At 35.0% G+C, this 17,783-nt stretch overlaps 1 protein-coding gene, 1 non-coding gene and 1 pseudogene across 24 annotated transcripts in view; 1 reads left to right on the top strand and 2 right to left on the bottom strand.

Annotated features, from left to right (window-relative positions):
- The window catches only part of LOC109840715, a 16,439-nt gene extending 8,560 nt beyond the window's left edge, over nt 1-7,879 (top strand). For 16 of the 23 annotated variants that reach the window (XR_002247017.1, XR_002247020.1, XR_002247016.1 and 13 more), the window contains 10 exons: nt 1,074-1,166; nt 1,256-1,342; nt 1,920-2,013; nt 2,920-2,976; nt 3,164-3,243; nt 3,563-3,710; nt 5,023-5,099; nt 5,247-5,334; nt 5,415-5,537; nt 7,551-7,879. Coding sequence is in view for 1 of the 23 variants with exons in the window: in XM_020409457.1 (XP_020265046.1) it covers nt 2,926-2,976; nt 3,164-3,243; nt 3,491-3,710; nt 5,023-5,099; nt 5,415-5,481 (495 nt within the window). In the remaining 22 variants the exon portion in view is untranslated. Of the gene's footprint in view, nt 1-6; nt 994-1,073; nt 1,167-1,255; nt 1,343-1,919; nt 2,014-2,919; nt 2,977-3,163; nt 3,244-3,356; nt 3,711-5,022; nt 5,100-5,246; nt 5,335-5,414; nt 5,538-7,550 lie in introns of those variants that run through there. The other 7 variants (XR_002247036.1, XR_002247037.1, XR_002247027.1 and 4 more) reach the window with 6 other exon arrangements.
- The window catches only part of LOC109840714, a 24,082-nt pseudogene extending 12,384 nt beyond the window's left edge, over nt 1-11,698 (bottom strand).
- On the bottom strand, nt 16,438-16,509 carry TRNAC-GCA. Its single transcript has one exon. It is a non-coding gene; the product is annotated as a tRNA-Cys (tRNA).

A 17,783-nucleotide genomic window follows, 5' to 3' on the forward strand; every position in this document is an offset into this window, starting at 1 on the left:
TCTTTCCCCCCTGCATCCATCACGAACCGGCTTCTTCTCCGTCCACTCACGTACAAACTCCCAAGCCCCGATTCCTCATCTCTTCCCCGTCGCTCCCTCAACAACCACCAGCCTAGCCACCGCCTGATCTCTCTCCACCAGCAACCGATCCCCTATGCTCTCCTCTCCTCCATCGTTCCGATCAGCCACCACCCCATCTCCCCGTCATCACTCTCTCCACAGGCCGCAAGCCCCACTTTAAGCCGTCATCGCCCCCCTTCAACAACGAGCAGCCTCCACTCGCCAACTCCCCTACTCCCCTCCACCTTCACTACAACAAATTGCACTTTTCCCGACGCTTATTCCCGACGCATGGTTAAATACGTCGCCAAAAATTATGTTTTTCCCGACGATTTTAGTTAGCGTCGGCAAAACATATATTTTTTCCCACGTTTATAATTAGCGTCGCTAAAAGTGTATATTATTTGCGATGTTTTATCTTAGCGTTGGTAAAAATTGTATGGAATTCCCGACCTTTTTCCATTTTCGTCGGCAAAAATATAGCTTTTAGCGACGTAAAAATATTCGTCGCAAAAAAAGTATACATTTGGCGACGCAAAACTTTTCATCGCAAAATGTATATTTTTGCCGACGCTTTTTTATTCACGTGCGTCGCCAAAAAAAGCCCCCTCTTTTTTTTCATTTCCCGCCTACTTTTTATTTCCTCCCCCTCTTTTGAAACCTCGTCCTCCCCTTTGCCCTCCTCCAAAAACCCTTCTCCTCCTCAAACTCCCTCTTCTTCTCCTCCTTCAAACCCTCCAAATCCAACCTCAGACTCCGGCGATCCACTGCTCGCCCTCTCCGCGTCGTAAACGAGAAGGTCGTCGGAATCGACCTCGGAACGACGAACTCGGCAGTGGCGGGAGGGAGGGAAGCCGACGATCGTGACGAACGTCGAGGGGCAGCAGTTTGCGGCTGAGGAGATAACCCTGACCCAAATCTCCTTGTTAATATGTATGTTGTTTTCTGCCCTCTTTTATTTGAAAATATTGGTTTTTGATTGAAAAGATGTGATTTTGATTGTTTGGGATTAGGGATTTGGATGGGGTATTGTCGGTGGAGGAGAGGAGGATGGAGCAGAGGGAAGAGGAGGTTCTGCACGCTGGCAGTCTCCGAGTTCCTCGAAGGTTTGGTTCTTTTTATTTGAATTTATGATGTTTTTTTTTTGGTTTTTTTAAGTTTAAATATTGGAAGTTTTTATCATTGTTCTATGTAGGCCGCCATGGAATGCTAGCATGTCACTAGAGGAGTTTGATGCTAACGAGAGGCAGGAGTTCTTAGTTTAGCGCAGAAATCTCGCAAAGTGAGATTTTTGTGATTGTCATCTTGGTGCTGAAAGGATTTCATGTTTGATTAGTTAATAATATATCTAACTGCAAAAGAATGTGGATAAAAAAGGGAAAAAATGTTTGATAATTAATTAGTTAATAATGTTTGATTCTACGTTTTCTGGATGAACATTTAAGATTATGATTAGTGGCTAATTAGTGTATTTCTCTTGAAATCAGTTATAGAGTATAGTCAGCATCCTTTGTGGTGTTTTTCTCTGGTTCCTATCACTTTCAACTGGTTCTGCATACTTACTCAGGATCCAGAAAATGCATTTCACATCTACTTCTATTAGTTTTAAATAAACCTGGAAAAGCATTGCATTTTCTAATATTATATATTCAGGATTTGTAAGGACATTTGAATTTAGTTTTATGGTTTTACATGTAACATGAGGAATCATTATGGTGGTCCTGATGTTTCACAATTCACATATTCCATGTTTCACACTAGTTATTTTTAAATTGGGTAACAACTAACTTCAAGAATTTTATTTTGGGTAGATATAGTTATTATGCCATGTTTCTAAAACTATCCTTTTTAAATTATAGGCTCGAGGAGAATGACAAACTTGTCCTTACTCCTTTTGAAAAGAATCTGGACATATGGAGACAGCTTTGGCGAGTACTTGAACGAAGTGATCTGGTAAAAGTTGGCTTAAGTTCTGCAATGTCGGTTCTAATTTTTGAATTCACATTTTTGTTGAAGTCTTGCTTATGAAAGGTCGTAACATGTCTATCATCTACTTTACTTACCATCTATTATTATTTAAACATTAATCTTGTATTTTCTCTTTTATTGATCAAATGATTATTAGAGTATAAAAGTTGCCTTCACTCTCTAAAGTATAAAGTTAGTGGGCAAATAGATCTCATCTTTATTTGGCTATTTCTTAAATAGTTTGAACGCACTAATACATGTACATATGATCATGAGACACAAATAAATGTGCGACCTATAATTTTTGTTATTTGTATGTTCTACTATATGACATAACCATGTTGAGTGAATCAATTAGGTTTATTCAGTTTAAAAACAATCTATCATAACATATTATATGGTAAATGTACTGATTATTTGGAATATCATGATCAGTATATGCGATGACTCCTTTTACTTTTGTATTTTTTACTTGTTTTACTTATGGCGATATTTATTTGTTCGTGGGTATCATATCTAATTGTTACCTTACAATATATTAACTTTTACTAACTTCGGTAAAGGAACTGATTTAAGAACCTGCGTATTAAGAATCAGTATTTTCTGTAGCTATACAAGCATACATATATGAAGAATTTCCTCCAACCCTTATATACATTAAAGGTCTTGGATCGTATATGAAGGATGGTCTTCGTTTTTATGTATGGCTTATTTCTCGCTTATGTATAGTAATTAGGGAACATAACATTTCATTCTGTTTAAATTTTAATGAACGAACTGTTAAAGTTCCATAACTACACGGTTTTCATTACATTTGTTTTCGAACTCCCATTTCGACAATATGCACTCCTTTCATTGATATACAAGTTCTGTACTTTATTCTTTTTCCAGTTGGTGATGGTTGTCGATGCTCGAGATCCATTATTTTACCGATGTCCTGATCTTGAGGTATGTTTGCTTATTTGAAAATCCTATCTTTTTTTTTTTTTTTGCGTATGGTATTAAACTTGATGGTCAAGATTTGGAAAACTTATAAAATATTAGCTGCAATTATCAGCCTTTTCTTGTCCCATCTATATGTTGCTGAACAAATTTTGGCAGTTATTACACTTAATAACTCACTGCCAATGTGTAGGCATATGCACAAGAAATTGATGAGCAAAAGAAAACTTTGCTTCTTGTTAACAAGGCAGATCTATTGCCATTCACTGTGAGGTACGTGGTTGTAATCATCTCACAACCCCCTCCCTTTCAACTGGTTCTGCATACTTACTCAGGATCCAGAAAATGCATTTCATATCGACTTCTATTAGTTTGTGAATAATCAGGTTCCTATCAAGAATTTTATTTTCGGTAGATATGAAGATAGCTTTGATGAGTACTTGAACGAAGTATGCAGAACCAGTTTCTGAATGGTTGTTTGTGTAGGCCTGGTTGTTAATACCCCCAAATGCTAGTTCAGGTTTGTTCTCGGCCAGTTTTTGTGCATATGTATGCACTTTTGTGAGCCTGATGATATTGATAATGAGTTCAGTTTTGCGGGGAGGAATAGGGAGGACATGCAGTATGGAGCTGAGGCTATGTTGCAGGGTCACATGAGATTTGGGCGAGGTTCGGATATGGAGATGCTTCAAGGGGTTACTTCTGTGTCCAATGTGCCTTTGCTTACCAATGGTGAAATGGTACGCTATAATTTACTTCTCACTATCAGCAGCAATTGGATTCTCTTACTACATTTGCTGACCTATATCTAAGGGTATTAATGGTTCATAGATAGTTAATTATCAAGTTATTAGGGCTTATATGTGAAAATTATGATGAAGCGAGTCAAAACTAAAAACCTGATAGCTGAAGTCTTAATTGTTTAAGTTTGATTTACTGAAGGGGCTGGATTTATCTGGCTCCTGTTGTATGTGATGTGGGAATGTTGGTAGGACCATTAATGTGGCTACATATATATATATTTTTGTTTCTGAGACTGCAGATCATCAGTGGTAATCATCTTATAACTGTAATTTGAGACTGCATTTTATGCGGATGAGATTCTGCATCTTGTTCTTTTAGATTCTACTGCTTCTCAAAACTTAGGAAATACTTGATAGAGTTATGATGAAAGAAATGGTCCTTTTGCATGCAAAAGAAGCATTTTTCATGTTTTTATTCTGGGATGATGAAAATTAGCCAAATCAGAAATATATCGGCTCCTTTGAGTGTTTCCTCGCAAGATTCAGAGATAACAGTGCTTCCAGTGAATATTACCCTGGTAGTTTTTGCTACGCACTTCGTGAAGCTTGCATGTGAAGCCTTGAGTTGAAGCCGATATCACTGACGATACAAATGAGATTGGTTATTTAGTGACCAGATTCCTTTGCACACAACATTTGAATAGATTAATTCATTTTGTTATTTTTTTACCATTTAGCTCATTATATTGTCTCCTGCACTTTATATTGTATGGAAACATCAAAAGAAACTAGTTGATATTACTACCTGCCACATAATTCTGATTTTTGATCTGCAGTTTATGAGGGTGATAGAGAAGCTCTATTGTAATGACTGGTATACAAGGCTAGTAACAGCTTCCGTTATGGAAGAGGATCTAGCATAGCATTTTATGTCTAGAAAATGGGATATCTCTTTTCTTCAATATTTACGAGTATATATACAAGTATGCACTTGTATGTGTAAATTAACACCAATTTGTAGTACCACTACAAGCTAGGATATGTACAAGTTTGCACTTGTATGTGTAAATTAACACCAGTTAGAGATAGTTTTGCTATATTATGGCTCTTGATTTTTCCTATGGGATCATTCTAAGAAGAGACTGTAACATCAGTTCGGAAAGCCACAGTGTCTAGATGCATCCTTGTATACCTGAAAGCCTTTTTCTTTGCAGTCTCTACATTGTTAGCTTTAACCTTCAGTAGTTAAATTGGTTTTGTGCTCAATAAATTAACTAATAGTGCGCATACATTTGTTTTCTGCTAACAGGAATTCGGATACCACTGTTATGAAGGAAAAATAAAAACCTTGGAACGACAATATACACTTTTCCCTTGCAGGAAGAGGTCTGTTAATTTATGCATGACATGTTTGTGACCCGTACCTGAAATGTTTGTGATTTATGCATGAAATTGGAAGAAAATGCAGTATTTTTTTAGTTAAAGAATTGTGTGTAACTCAATGCAGTAATTTTTTTGCTTTGATGATTTTAGTTACCTGATAAGTTTCCCAGTATCCTCAAGGTTGCATCAGAAAGTAGTTCACCTGTAAGATTAGGTGGTGGCAATGCTGTTTTAAATGGTACTATTGGGGGGGTACATGTATTTTCTTGCTGCCCAAGGCCTCTGATTTCACAAAAAAAGCAATATTGTTTCTTATAGGAGCTCAGACTGCTTGGGATATTCTGTCCGAGGAACAAGCTCTGAAACACACAAGTACCAGTTGTGAAGATCTAGATGGCATGCTTGGAGGTGGTATTCATTGCAAAGAAGTTACTGAAGTTGGTATATATCCATCTAAACCTCTGTTCAAATGATTTTTTGCATTCTAAACTAATTAGCAATATGATCGAACATAGATGTTTTGTTTGCCTATGATATTTATATTTCTGCTGAAGACTTGTGACAATAGAGGATATACTTGAAATTTGCAGAAAACATTTGTCTAAATTAAAAGGCAGTTTATGGCTTGGGTATATTTCCATAAACCTGGCATAGTCTACACGCACATGGAGCTGTGCCAGATCCCTGCTTGGAGCTTCTCTCCATTTTTTTTTCTTCTTATGCTCTCATTGGCTTTAAGTTTGGAATTGAAATGTGTATGCTTCTATATTCAACTAGTATAATGCACGTGCTTTGCACGTGGATATGTTGTTGTATTTAATATTATATTATTTAATAAAGTATATATAACCATTAAAAATTATTTTATTGCACTATGATTAATTTTTTTTAACTTATACTAATATTAGTACTTATAATATTATTAACATACATTTATAGTTATTTAAATCTTTTATTATACTATTAAACAATTATTTAGGAGTATAATTATTAAATAATAATGTAATCATTAGTTTAAGTAACACTATTGATATAATTAAACCATTTAAATTATTAAATATTTCTGTCATGTACATATTTTATTACAATATCTATTAAATAATGGAAATAATTTTTAATATTATATGACATTATGTTGTAAAGAATATTACATTGTTTAATAATTAATATCATCTTAGTAATAAAAAATTGGATGGTATAAATTAAAAATACTATTATTTAGAAAAATAATTATATAAAAATATTGGATCCTTGAAATATATGAGACATTTACTTTCCAACAAATAGTGCATGACTCAAAAATTGCAAAGATCCAATATTTTATTGCACTATGTTCATAATGTCCAATTTTTATGTCTACGACGATATTATAATATCGTAAAGGGTAATGATCGTTATAATATAAACAATCCTATTTATAATATTATTAATAATTATAATTATGTACAATATTTTATTAAATAAATAATTTTACTATTTCATTATAATTAATAATTATTTTATATTAAATTATAATATATTTATTAATTTTATTATTATTATAAATTATTAGAATATTCTAGCGAGTGGCCAAATATTTTGAAGAAAAGAAGAGAAAAATATATGTCTCATAAATCATAGTTAATGAGAGGTTATGGATCATTAGTTTTATAACTAATGGTATAATTTTGAGTTATAAAAAATTGAGGGGGTAAAAAAGGAAATCAAAAGTTTTGACATGGGTATTCTCTTTTATAAGTAGTATAGATATAGATTATCTATAGCTTTGCAGGTGGAGTTCCAGGTATTGGCAAAACACAACTGGGGTATGTTTAGTTTTTCATCTTATATAGCTTTGCAGGTGGAGTTCCAGGTATTGGCAAAACACAACTGGGGTATGTTTAGTTTTTCATCTTAGGCACCTTAAGTGGGTTTGCAATGATATGTTACTTGTATGAGAAGTCCACTGCCCTTGAAAATGGTTTTGGTTTGCTAATTCATTTCAAGACCTTCAATGCTTACAAACCTAAGGATTATTGATGATTCAACATCTCCTCATGGCAAACTTTTTGTCAGATATCAATGAATTGTGGTTATTCTTTTACTTTGATGATACTTTTGTAATTTTGAACTCACATTTTCTGATCATACAATAGAAAAAATTAGAAACTGTACTATGCACACCTTGATAACGGTGACTGTAGCTGTAACAAATCAAATTGCCTGTTTCAGAATACAGAAACAGATTAAGTTCTCACAGTTGTAGCAATGATTGTACACCATCAACCAATTGACTAAGCCCTCTATAAAGAAGTTTCACTATGAATGGTTCTGTAAGTCCCATAGCACAAGAATTTCAGGTTTTCTTCAGTTAGAAATTTAAATGCATTCATAAAATAGAACCTTACAATGAACTTCTGTTGTTTTATTTCGAAACTGGCATGTTTTTTTGTATTCAATTCCTTTATTCCACAGGTCAAAGTTGTATTTCAGTAAATCACTTTCATGCAGCACGAGTCAATGTGGACAGGGGAATAGGAATATGAGGCAAAAGGAAGAATTATGCACCAGATGAGGCAGAGAAGCATAACAGACGGGATCAAGCAACGAATTTGATCAAGCAAATTGTGTTTCTTTTTTTTTCCTTTATGGATTACAAGCAAACTGGAATATTTAAACAGGCCTTTGAGTGTTGACTTGGAAATGGAAACGAATGTAACTAATTTGTAATGGGAGTAAATTCTTTGTTTATCATAATATGCAACATGTTTGGAGTATAATTTGATATTTGGTTTCTTTGTTGATGTGAATGGGTGCAATTTTTTTGTGAATGGGTGCAATTCTTTGTTGATGTGAATTGCGTCGCCAAAAGTAATATATTTTAGCGACGCTATCTTGCGTCGCCAAAGATATAGCTTTTAGCGACGCAGAATGAAGCGTCGCTAAAAGCTACACTATTGTCGACGCTAAATTGCGTCGCCAAAAGTATAATTTTTAGCGACGAACGGTTTTGCGTCGCTAAAAGCTATGCTTTTGCCAACGTTTTGGTTTTTGCCAACGCAGCATGCGTCGCCAAAAGTACACTTTTGCCGACGCACCCTCGCATTTGAAAAAATTCTACATACCTTTTGACGACGAAAAATATTATGCATCGCTAAAAGATGTACTTTTCCTGGCGCATGAAGCGTCGCCAAAAGTGTTACTTTTTACTGACGCATATTGTTTTGCGTCGCCAAATACTTGACGCACTTTTGGCGACGCGTTCGCGACGCTACATTTTGCGTCGGGAAAGATTTTTCCCGACGTTTTTTAAACTTTTGTCAACGTTTTTGTTTCGTCGGAAATGCTGTATTTTGTTGTAGTGCTTCCAACAGTCCCGACGACCCCCTGATCTTTGTCACCTCCGAACAGCCTCACCGACGACGTCCTACCCTTCGCCCGCGCCGTCACGTCGTCCACGATGTCGTTACGCCACCCTCAGCCCACCGTCGAACAGCCACCGCCATCCCAAGCACCTCCTCACCGCCCCAACCCTGCGGTCCCCTCCTCCCTGCTCTCCCTCAACCGCCGACAGTCGCCATCGTTCTTCGCCCTCGAGCAGCCACCGTCCACCTCTCCTCAGATCGAAGCCGCACCGAACAGCCGTCGGCTTTCCTTCCCTGAGATCGAAGAAGAACAGAGATCAGAATATATTGATGGGTTTGTTGCTAAGTTGGGCTGTGGGCTTCACTGTAGAAGCTAATGGGCTTTTGGATTTCTTTCAACATTTCTGAATAGTAATCCACTGAGGTTTCGTTTCTCTCAACTCAGTATTTTTTCGTTGATTTCAATTTATTAGTTAATTGCATGAGTATTGCATCTCTAAATTCTTATCATATATTCACTGCTTAAATTAAATTTGTGAGTTGTGAGTAACTGAACATGTGACTGTTGAAAATTTGATATTGATTTTAGAACGTGTATAATGATAATGAATACTGCGATTAAATTGATCGGGATTGGAATTATTCATCACTACTTATGCAAATCTTATTAAAATCCATCAGTCACATTAGTTGTTTTTAAATTATTTTCTTACCGAATATCATTTTTTTGGCGAAACGGTGCGTTGTTCAAATTAAATCGTTGATTCCGACAGACCCCTTGTCTTCGTTTCGCATCAGTTTTTATTCATGATATGATAATTCTTTTGTTTGTATATTATCACTTTACCAATTTGGAATTTCATCGGACTAAAGTATTCCTTTGTGTAGAAGAAAAACTCAATTATCTCATTAATGCTATTACATGTTTCATTTTGTTGGCAAATGATATGTTAGAGAAGACCTCGAGTGCAGCCATTACATGAAGAACTTTGATGCTGGCTCTCTCATTTCTATATTATCTTTTTCTTGTTATTTGAATGGATATTAGAGAGAAATATATAAAATTGGATGCTTTTTATTGTGAGATATTGAGTAATCATTGTGTATGTATATGTTTTATCTTTAATATTATATTATCTATTGGAATTGGATATTCAGCACCTTTTGAGACATTTTTGTGTATGTATATGTTTTTGATTTCATTGTGAGATATTGAATAATCATTGTGTGAGATGTGTATATTAAATATAAACAAGTAGATAAATAAAATAGTTAAAATTTAAAAAATATTAAAATACACAGTCCAAACGATTACAACCGTTTGGCCGAAAATTAGCCCAAACGGTTGTAACCATTTGGACAGAAATCTGGCCAAACGGTTGCAACGTTTGGACAATATTACTCTGTCCAAACGGTTATAACCGTTTGGGATTTTGCCCAAACGGTTGTAACCGTTTGGACGACCGTTGGGTAGATTTTTCCCCAACAACTTTAGCCCAAACGGTTCTTTTTACAATCCAAACAGTTGTAACCGTTTGGGACTGAGTTTTCCCAAACGGTTCCAACCGTTTGGGCTGTCCTGTTTTGTACTAGTGATACATATCTTATTTCCAGTCAGATGGTCATGCTAAAAGATACATGAGCCTAAAGTTAAATTTCCTTATTAAAGGGAAAATCCTGGTGGGGAAAGAAAATAAAAAGCTAGGAGCATTTTAATTTTAGCCAAATAATCTTTATATCCTCCTATATTGTCTAAAACGTGCGCTTCAAAAGAGAAGTGCTTCATGGTGTTTGTGGAGCGCACACTTTAGTTATGCTTTAAGTGATGAGGCATAGATTCCAAGGGATAGCTTCAGTTATGAGTTTTGAATCAATTATCATTCAAAAAGTTTCTAAGTGAATTTCAAAATGCCTTTCCAAACACTAGTGCCACATAAACCACATGCATCATGAAAGGTAAATAATAATTAATGGAACATGAAGCACTAAAGGTAGGCATAAGACACCTTGGTGAAGCTACTAAGTAGGATATTATAGTGATTAGAAGTACATAGTCTAAGAAATGAATAGAAGAATATAATTCATGTAGGTAACCCAAAAATTTGCGATTGATTGTTATTGTTGTTGTTTCTATCAATAGTTGTGTCCATATCATATTTGGAATTTACTTTGCAAAGCTCAAAATAAGGAAGATAACTCAGCAATGAATCTAAATCGATGCATAAGCAAACTCACCATCATCTTCCACGCAAGATACCCAACCGGCCCACCTCGTCCCTTATCCCCATCCTCACCAATCACATACCCTCCAACTCTCCCTCTCCTCATCACACTCTTCACAAACTCCACACCCACCTCCTTCTTTCCCCTCTCCGAATACAAACTCACCACCTTTTCCACCATACTAAACCCCAGCTCGACCCCAACGCACTCCATCTCATTCAAAAGCCCCACCACTTCATCAACCACGTGCTCGCCCAAAACCAACCTCTCGATCCAACCACAAGCTATCGAAACCATCAGCTCCATCGTCTCCCCATCGCCCCTGCTCTCCTTCTTCAACCAATCGAACACTTCCAATGCACAGTACGAGTCCCTTCCTTCTTGGGAGAAGTAGACCAAAACAAGCTGCAGCTCCCGAGACGAGAGCCGTTCGATCATCTCATTGAGCACATCGGAAGGGTCTCGAGCCATTCGCTCGAGCTCTTCGATGGCTTCAAAGAATCCGTTGGTCATCTCGGATTCGGACTCGCTCGTGAGGATCCGATCGAATCTGACCGATTTCGGCGAAACCCTAACGAATCTGGTGGTTTTTAAAACCCTAAGACGAGGGAGGGGGAAGCGGAGACGGCGGTGGAGAGAGGAACTGAACGGAGAAGATAAAGCCATTGGAGTTCTATTCAGTTCATGGCATTAGGGTTAGGGTTTTGAGTCGAAATCCAGTGAGATTTTGGGAGTGGGAATTTCGTCGAGCGTTTTGTGGGCGATTGGATTTCGTCCGCGGGAGAGGAGAAGACAAAAGCAACGTGTCAGGATCCGGAGATTTCTCACTGGTGCACTTTAATGACGATAATGGCACTGTGGTTTCGATGTAATTACGAAAAAGTTTGGAGCAGGATTTGTTGTGGAGTTAAGGGTATTTTTGTCAGTAAGGAGAGTTGGATTAGACGTTAGGTTTAGATTACTCTTGTATTAATTATTGTTTAAGCAGTGTAGATGAGGAGTTAAGTGTAAATTCGTTGCGTTATTGCACACCGTCAATAATCCTGATTATTAAAAGATTAAAGAAACCCTAGTTATTTATATGGGTTTTCCCCCGCTAAATTGCACTTCAATACTATAAAGTTTCTCAGTTTCGGCGTGTGTGTATCATAAACCGGTTTTTTTACAAATAAATAGAGTAAGTCGCTTTTAAATTAACATGTTAGTACTTTCGATTATACAAACGTGAAAATTTTTACCAGAATATTCTCATATAACATTAACCTGTTAATTTTATAACTTTCTACACCATTAATATTTGTCAAATTTATATTAAACATATCCCATCTCTATTTTGAAATTGAATTAAGTTATGTTTAAAAAAATTTAGACTTAATAGCACATTTAACATAAATTTTAATAGTTATAAAGTTTTAAAATTAGCAAGTAAGTAAAATTAAGTCTAAATTTAGACTTCCAAGATGTCCGTTTTGTAATTCAGATGTTGAGAGCCAGGACCACTTATTCATCGCATGCCCTTTTGCATCATCCATATGGTTCACCCTCTTCCCTAGTATTAGTGTTGCCTTTTGGCCTCTTTCCATGAATAATTTGATCCTCTTCTATGAATCACCAGTCGTCAACAGACATATTAGTTGCATTTGGAAGGTTGTGCTTCCATGCTGTTGGTGGATTTGGAATATCCGCAACTTACTCATTTTTAGAGATAGACAGCAAAACTCAGATCTTATTGCAGGTAACGTGGCTAGGTACACTCTCCTTTGGGCAGGTGCTCACGAAGACAGGTTGGCTAAAAGGATCCGAAGGGCAGCAATTAAGCTGCACTCTCCTTTGGGCAGGTGCTCACGAAGACAGGTTGGCTAAAAGGATCCGAAGGGCAGCAATTAAGCTGCAGTTTGATGAAATAGCAAAGAAGAAAGCACAGGTTGGCTAAAAGGATCCGAAGGGCAGCAATTAAGCTGCAGTTTGATGAAATAGCAAAGAAGAAAGCAGCAGTTGAAGTGGGAGATAACTTCTCTGCAGATTAAACCCGGTGCCGGCTTGGTCCTCCTTTTGGTCTTTCTTTTGGGCAGTATTTTTGAGGAGTAGCTTCCATCTCAAACTCTTTTTGTCTATTACTCCCTTATGTAATTTAATCGCTAACTGGTGATGTGATACATTCTAGTTAACCTAGCTTAGGTAGGTGACTCTCAGGTGTTTTTCTTTTCATCTTCTCTTGGCCTCTTTTTGGTGAGTTAGAATTGTAATTGCTATGTATGTTTCTATGTATAAATATATATATAATGAGCAGAAAAGTTATTCCTGTTTCTTCAGCTCAAAAAAAAAAAAAGTAAGTAACATTAAGAAACATTCGGGTGAACATTTTCATGTTTGCATCATTAAGGCGACTACTATGTCAATTTCAAACTGACTTATAATATTTATTTGCCAGAAAACCAACTCATGGTACATAAATGTAAAAATAGGAAACCTTGTGATATTTAAGTGCAGCTAATAAGCCTTTTTTCCCGCTAAGAAACCATCTACAAAAAGTCTAATTGTATAGAAAAAAATGAAGAAGAGCCTTAAAATTATCATATTCAAGATACGTAACTTGCATCTTAACTAGACCTAAATATTAACAAAATCAGTCGCATGTCTTGAATGTGAACGGGTAATTTTAAAATTTTAATGAAATTTTTAACTAGGAGGAAGTTGATTGCAACACAAGCCCACTTTAAATGTTTATACATAAGTTGAAATTCAGAGATGTTTTTGTGTAACTACCATGGTTTCTAGAAATCCCTATTTATGTTCCTCTTGTGCATGGATAGGTAGAAAGTGGAAGTTCTAGTGCACTATATGTAGACATATTCTTTTATCGGTAAAATACAAATACGTAAATTAACTGTATATTCATTAGACTTCTCTAACACTGAGACGTTTCATTGCATGCCGTAGTTCAATTTTCTGCTGAAGTGCGGATGACAATCCTAGTAACAGGATCCGAATATATAACATAATTTTCTCAGTTAATCCCAACGGAGCTCTTCTATCACGAAACTAAAATTTTATATATTAAGCCGTGAAATCTGGTATTTTTAGATTTAAAAAAAAGGCAAACTTTGATAATTAGATCAGGATACGTGACCAAAAATATAGCAAGCAGTGCATATCATACGTCATTCATATATACTGATTAATAGACACCAGCAAATGCTTCACTGCTGCTAGAGGTAGAATTTAGCTCGTAAGCTCCTAAAAGGCACCAGAACGCATGGCCAAAAAAAATGAGCTCTGGATTTCGCCCTACAACCTTCTCCCTGTCAAATATATGTCAAATATGTGCCAATTAGATTTGAGAAAGCTATGGCATCTATGAAGATAAAACGAGGCATCTACATTCTTTTTTCATTGTTATGATATGATGTATAGGTGAGCACACATACTCAGCACTGGCGGCGGCATCGGCAGCGGGCACAAAGCCTTTATTAGAGCTTCTCCAACCACAGACTGCATTTTGCAGTCCACACTTTGGCATATTCCTTAGAATATGCTAAAATAGAGTTATGTAACTCTAACCACACTCCTCTATTTCCAACTCCATTTTAATTTCTCTCAATTTTTTAATTCTTTTACTTATTTTAAAAATATATAATGTAACCATATATTTAAATAAAATTAATTATCTTTAATAAATTGATAATAAGAAATAGATAATTGTCTTTAAATTATAATACATTTTCATTTTTAATTACTGGTTCTTGGAATTTTATATTTTAATTAATATTATTTAATATTAGGAGAAATTTTTAAAACCAACCATTTTTAAAATTTAATAGGCAAAATCGACCTAAACTGAAAAATATTAGCAAAACCGACCCTTTTCAGGAGAAAAGGGTCGGTTTTGCAGCGGAGGGTGATTTCCGAAGTGCACGGGACTGCTAGTCCCGTGCACTTGGTGTTCAGCAAACCCGCTGCTGAAACCCAGTGCACGGGACTATCAGTCCCGTGCACTTGGTGTTCCAGCAGCTGCTCTCTGCTTAAAAGTCGGGACTAGCAGTCCCGACTTTTAAGCAGAGAGCACTACCCGTTTGCTGAACACCAAGTGCACGGGACTAGCAGTCCCGTGCACTTCGGAAATCACCCTCCGCTGCAAAACCGACCCTTTTCTCCTGAAAAGGGTCGGTTTTGCTAATATTTTTCAGTTTAGGTCGATTTTGCCTATTAAATTTTAAAAATGGTTGGTTTTAAAAATTTCTCCATAAAAATTTAGATAAGTAATATTTGCAGTAAGTTCAATTGATAGGACTAAAATGTACGTCTGGTTAAATTCTATTCATTTATGAGCCGAACACTAAAAATTATTTGTGTAGTACCGAATGAACTATCGAATAGGAACTTGATCGAATATCTGGACGGATAATAACTGAACTGTTTATTATATTTCGGTTCACTTCCACCCCTACTGCATAGAACTCTGAAATCCGGTGAGAGATTGAAAATTATAAGTTTATACTCTTAATACATAGAAATGTTCCTCAGGCGAAATATTTAAATGCGATACGTGTAATAGTCGTAAATAGTTTGCTGCAGACTTTGAAAAATATCGGCTATATTTTTGGTGGTTGTGTTCATTATTCACAAATAATGACCAAAAAGTTTTTTTTTTCTCATAAGAAATACTAATAAAGATTGAAACAGTTTGCAATAAGTTCAATTGATAGAACTAAAATGTAAAAAGCTATCGAATATTTAATGAACTACCAAATCGAATATATCTTTGGTTAAATTCTATGTGTTTATAGGCCGGAAAATTATTTGTGTAGTACTGAATGAACTATCGAATAGGAACTTGATTGAATATCTGGATGGATAATAACCGAACTGTTTATTAATTATTCAATTCAGTTCCACCCCTACTACACATGACTCTGAAATCCGATGAGAGTTTGAAAATTATAATTTATACTCTTAATACATAGAAATGTTCCTCAGGCGAAATATTTAAATGCGATACGTGTAATAGTCGTAAATAGTTTACTACAGACTTTGAAAAACATCAGCTATATTTTTTGTGGTTGTGTTCATTATTCACAAATAATGACCAAAAAGTTTTTTTTTTCTCATAAGAAATACTAATAAAGATTGAAACAGTTTGGGGCACATAGCCTTCATTGACTTCATAAATGAAGATGCACTTACATGCAGCAATTTTGTGCAATGTTTTTAGGGAGAATTTGAGAATGGGGAGCACAAATATTTTCATGCAAGGGAGTATCTCGTAATCGAAGTGGGGCGTGTGGTAATGTGTAAATAAGGCTGGTTATAGGATCAAAAGGAAAATTCAAAGATAGAATAAGAATTCAAATGTTAATAAAAGTATGAAACTTATTTAGAGAGAGTGACGAAATGGAATATTTTGGAATTAAATATGCAAAATTTGGAAAAAGAAAGCAAACTATTGAAAAAAGAAAAGCAAATTAGGGCCGGAATCAAATATGCAGATAGTAATGAAATGGAAATATTTTGGAATCAAATTTTGAAACAAGAAAAGCAAATTAAGAAGCAACCGGTAGTATATCTAGTAATTGAAGGTAGTATATCAGTAAAGTATAAAACTTATTCAAAGAGAGTAATGAAATGGGATATTTTGGAATCAAATATGCAGATAGTAATGAGATGGAATATTTTGGAATCAAATTTTGAAAAAAGCAAAGCAAATTTTGGAATCAAATTTTTAAAAAAGAAAAGCAAATTTTAAAAAAAAAATAGACAAATACAAATAATATAGTAGGGCCCAACCGGGTTCGAACCGGTGACCTATTGATCTGCAGTCAATTGCTCTACCACTGAGCTATGGACCCAAGTTGTTAATATTTTATGCGGTCACACAAATTATTCACGTATTTCTTATGAATGCCACCGCAATAACCCGACTCCAATAGTAATTTTAATATATATAATTTTTGTTATAGCAATATATTGATATTAAAAACATCCGCATGTCTAAGCTTCAGCTAAAACATCATATTGGTATTTTTAGTAAACCATATTTTTAATATGTTTTTTCTTTCTTTCAACTTATGACATTATGGTATTAATATTAACACTTGATGTCAATTTAGTATTATATTATAAGATTAATTATAATCATGTACCTTGAGGTGTGATGTAACTACACGGGTAATCTTGGAGTCTATGTATCTATGATATATTTACACGGGTAATCATGGAATCTATCTATCTATTTGCATAACCCTAAGGTTACTAATATAATTACACATGTAATCCCGAGAGTTGTTTTTCATATAGGTTTAGGAGCACCCATGAAATTACAATAAATAATCTGAGGGATACTCGTGTAGATTCACAAACTCCAGAGTCACACGTGTGATAACACCATATCTCATAGTTACTGGAATTAATTAATCTTATTATGTATAGGAATTATTTAGCAGTAGAAAAAAAATAACGGGAATGGATATTAATTTCGATATTAGTATCATAGCGTCACAACTGAAATGGGGGAAAAAATAATACTGTATTGACAAAAAGGTGCTTCTAGAAATGCCAATTTGATAGTTATATAGCAACTGGAAAATGGAACATAGTTTCTATCTCCTGAAATTTTCATACACTGACCTTTAACATGATTAAACAAGAGTGACAATGCCTCTACCTTTTTTTTAATTGAAAAAAGGAACATAGTTTATGTCTCCTGAAATTTTCATATACTGACCTTTGTTGACACGATTAATCTAAAATGACGAGGCCCCTACCTTTTTTTTAAACTTATTTTCATCTTATTTTTATTAAAAACAAGACTAAATGGCAATTAAATATCCTACTGTTTTACTTAAATATCCTAAGTTATAAAAAATAGTATTTTTAGTACACTGAGTTCTAAAAAATTAGCACGTTAGTAATTTATGTTAGTCGTTTTAGAAATATTTCTAAGAATATGTCCTAGAAATTAACATATAATGTATTAAAAGTGCTACTTTATTACAACCTAGGGTATTAAAATGCTACTTTAATTTAACTTAGGTTATTAAAGTACCATTTTTTATAATGTGGAATATTTAAGTGTAAATGTGTTGACACAATAATGTATTTAAGTGATAAATTTTCACAATTT

The sequence above is a fragment of the Asparagus officinalis genome, chromosome 5 (genome assembly GCF_001876935.1).
Source record: "Asparagus officinalis chromosome 5, Aspof.V1, whole genome shotgun sequence".
In the NCBI taxonomy this organism is placed as follows: domain Eukaryota; kingdom Viridiplantae; phylum Streptophyta; class Magnoliopsida; order Asparagales; family Asparagaceae; genus Asparagus; species Asparagus officinalis.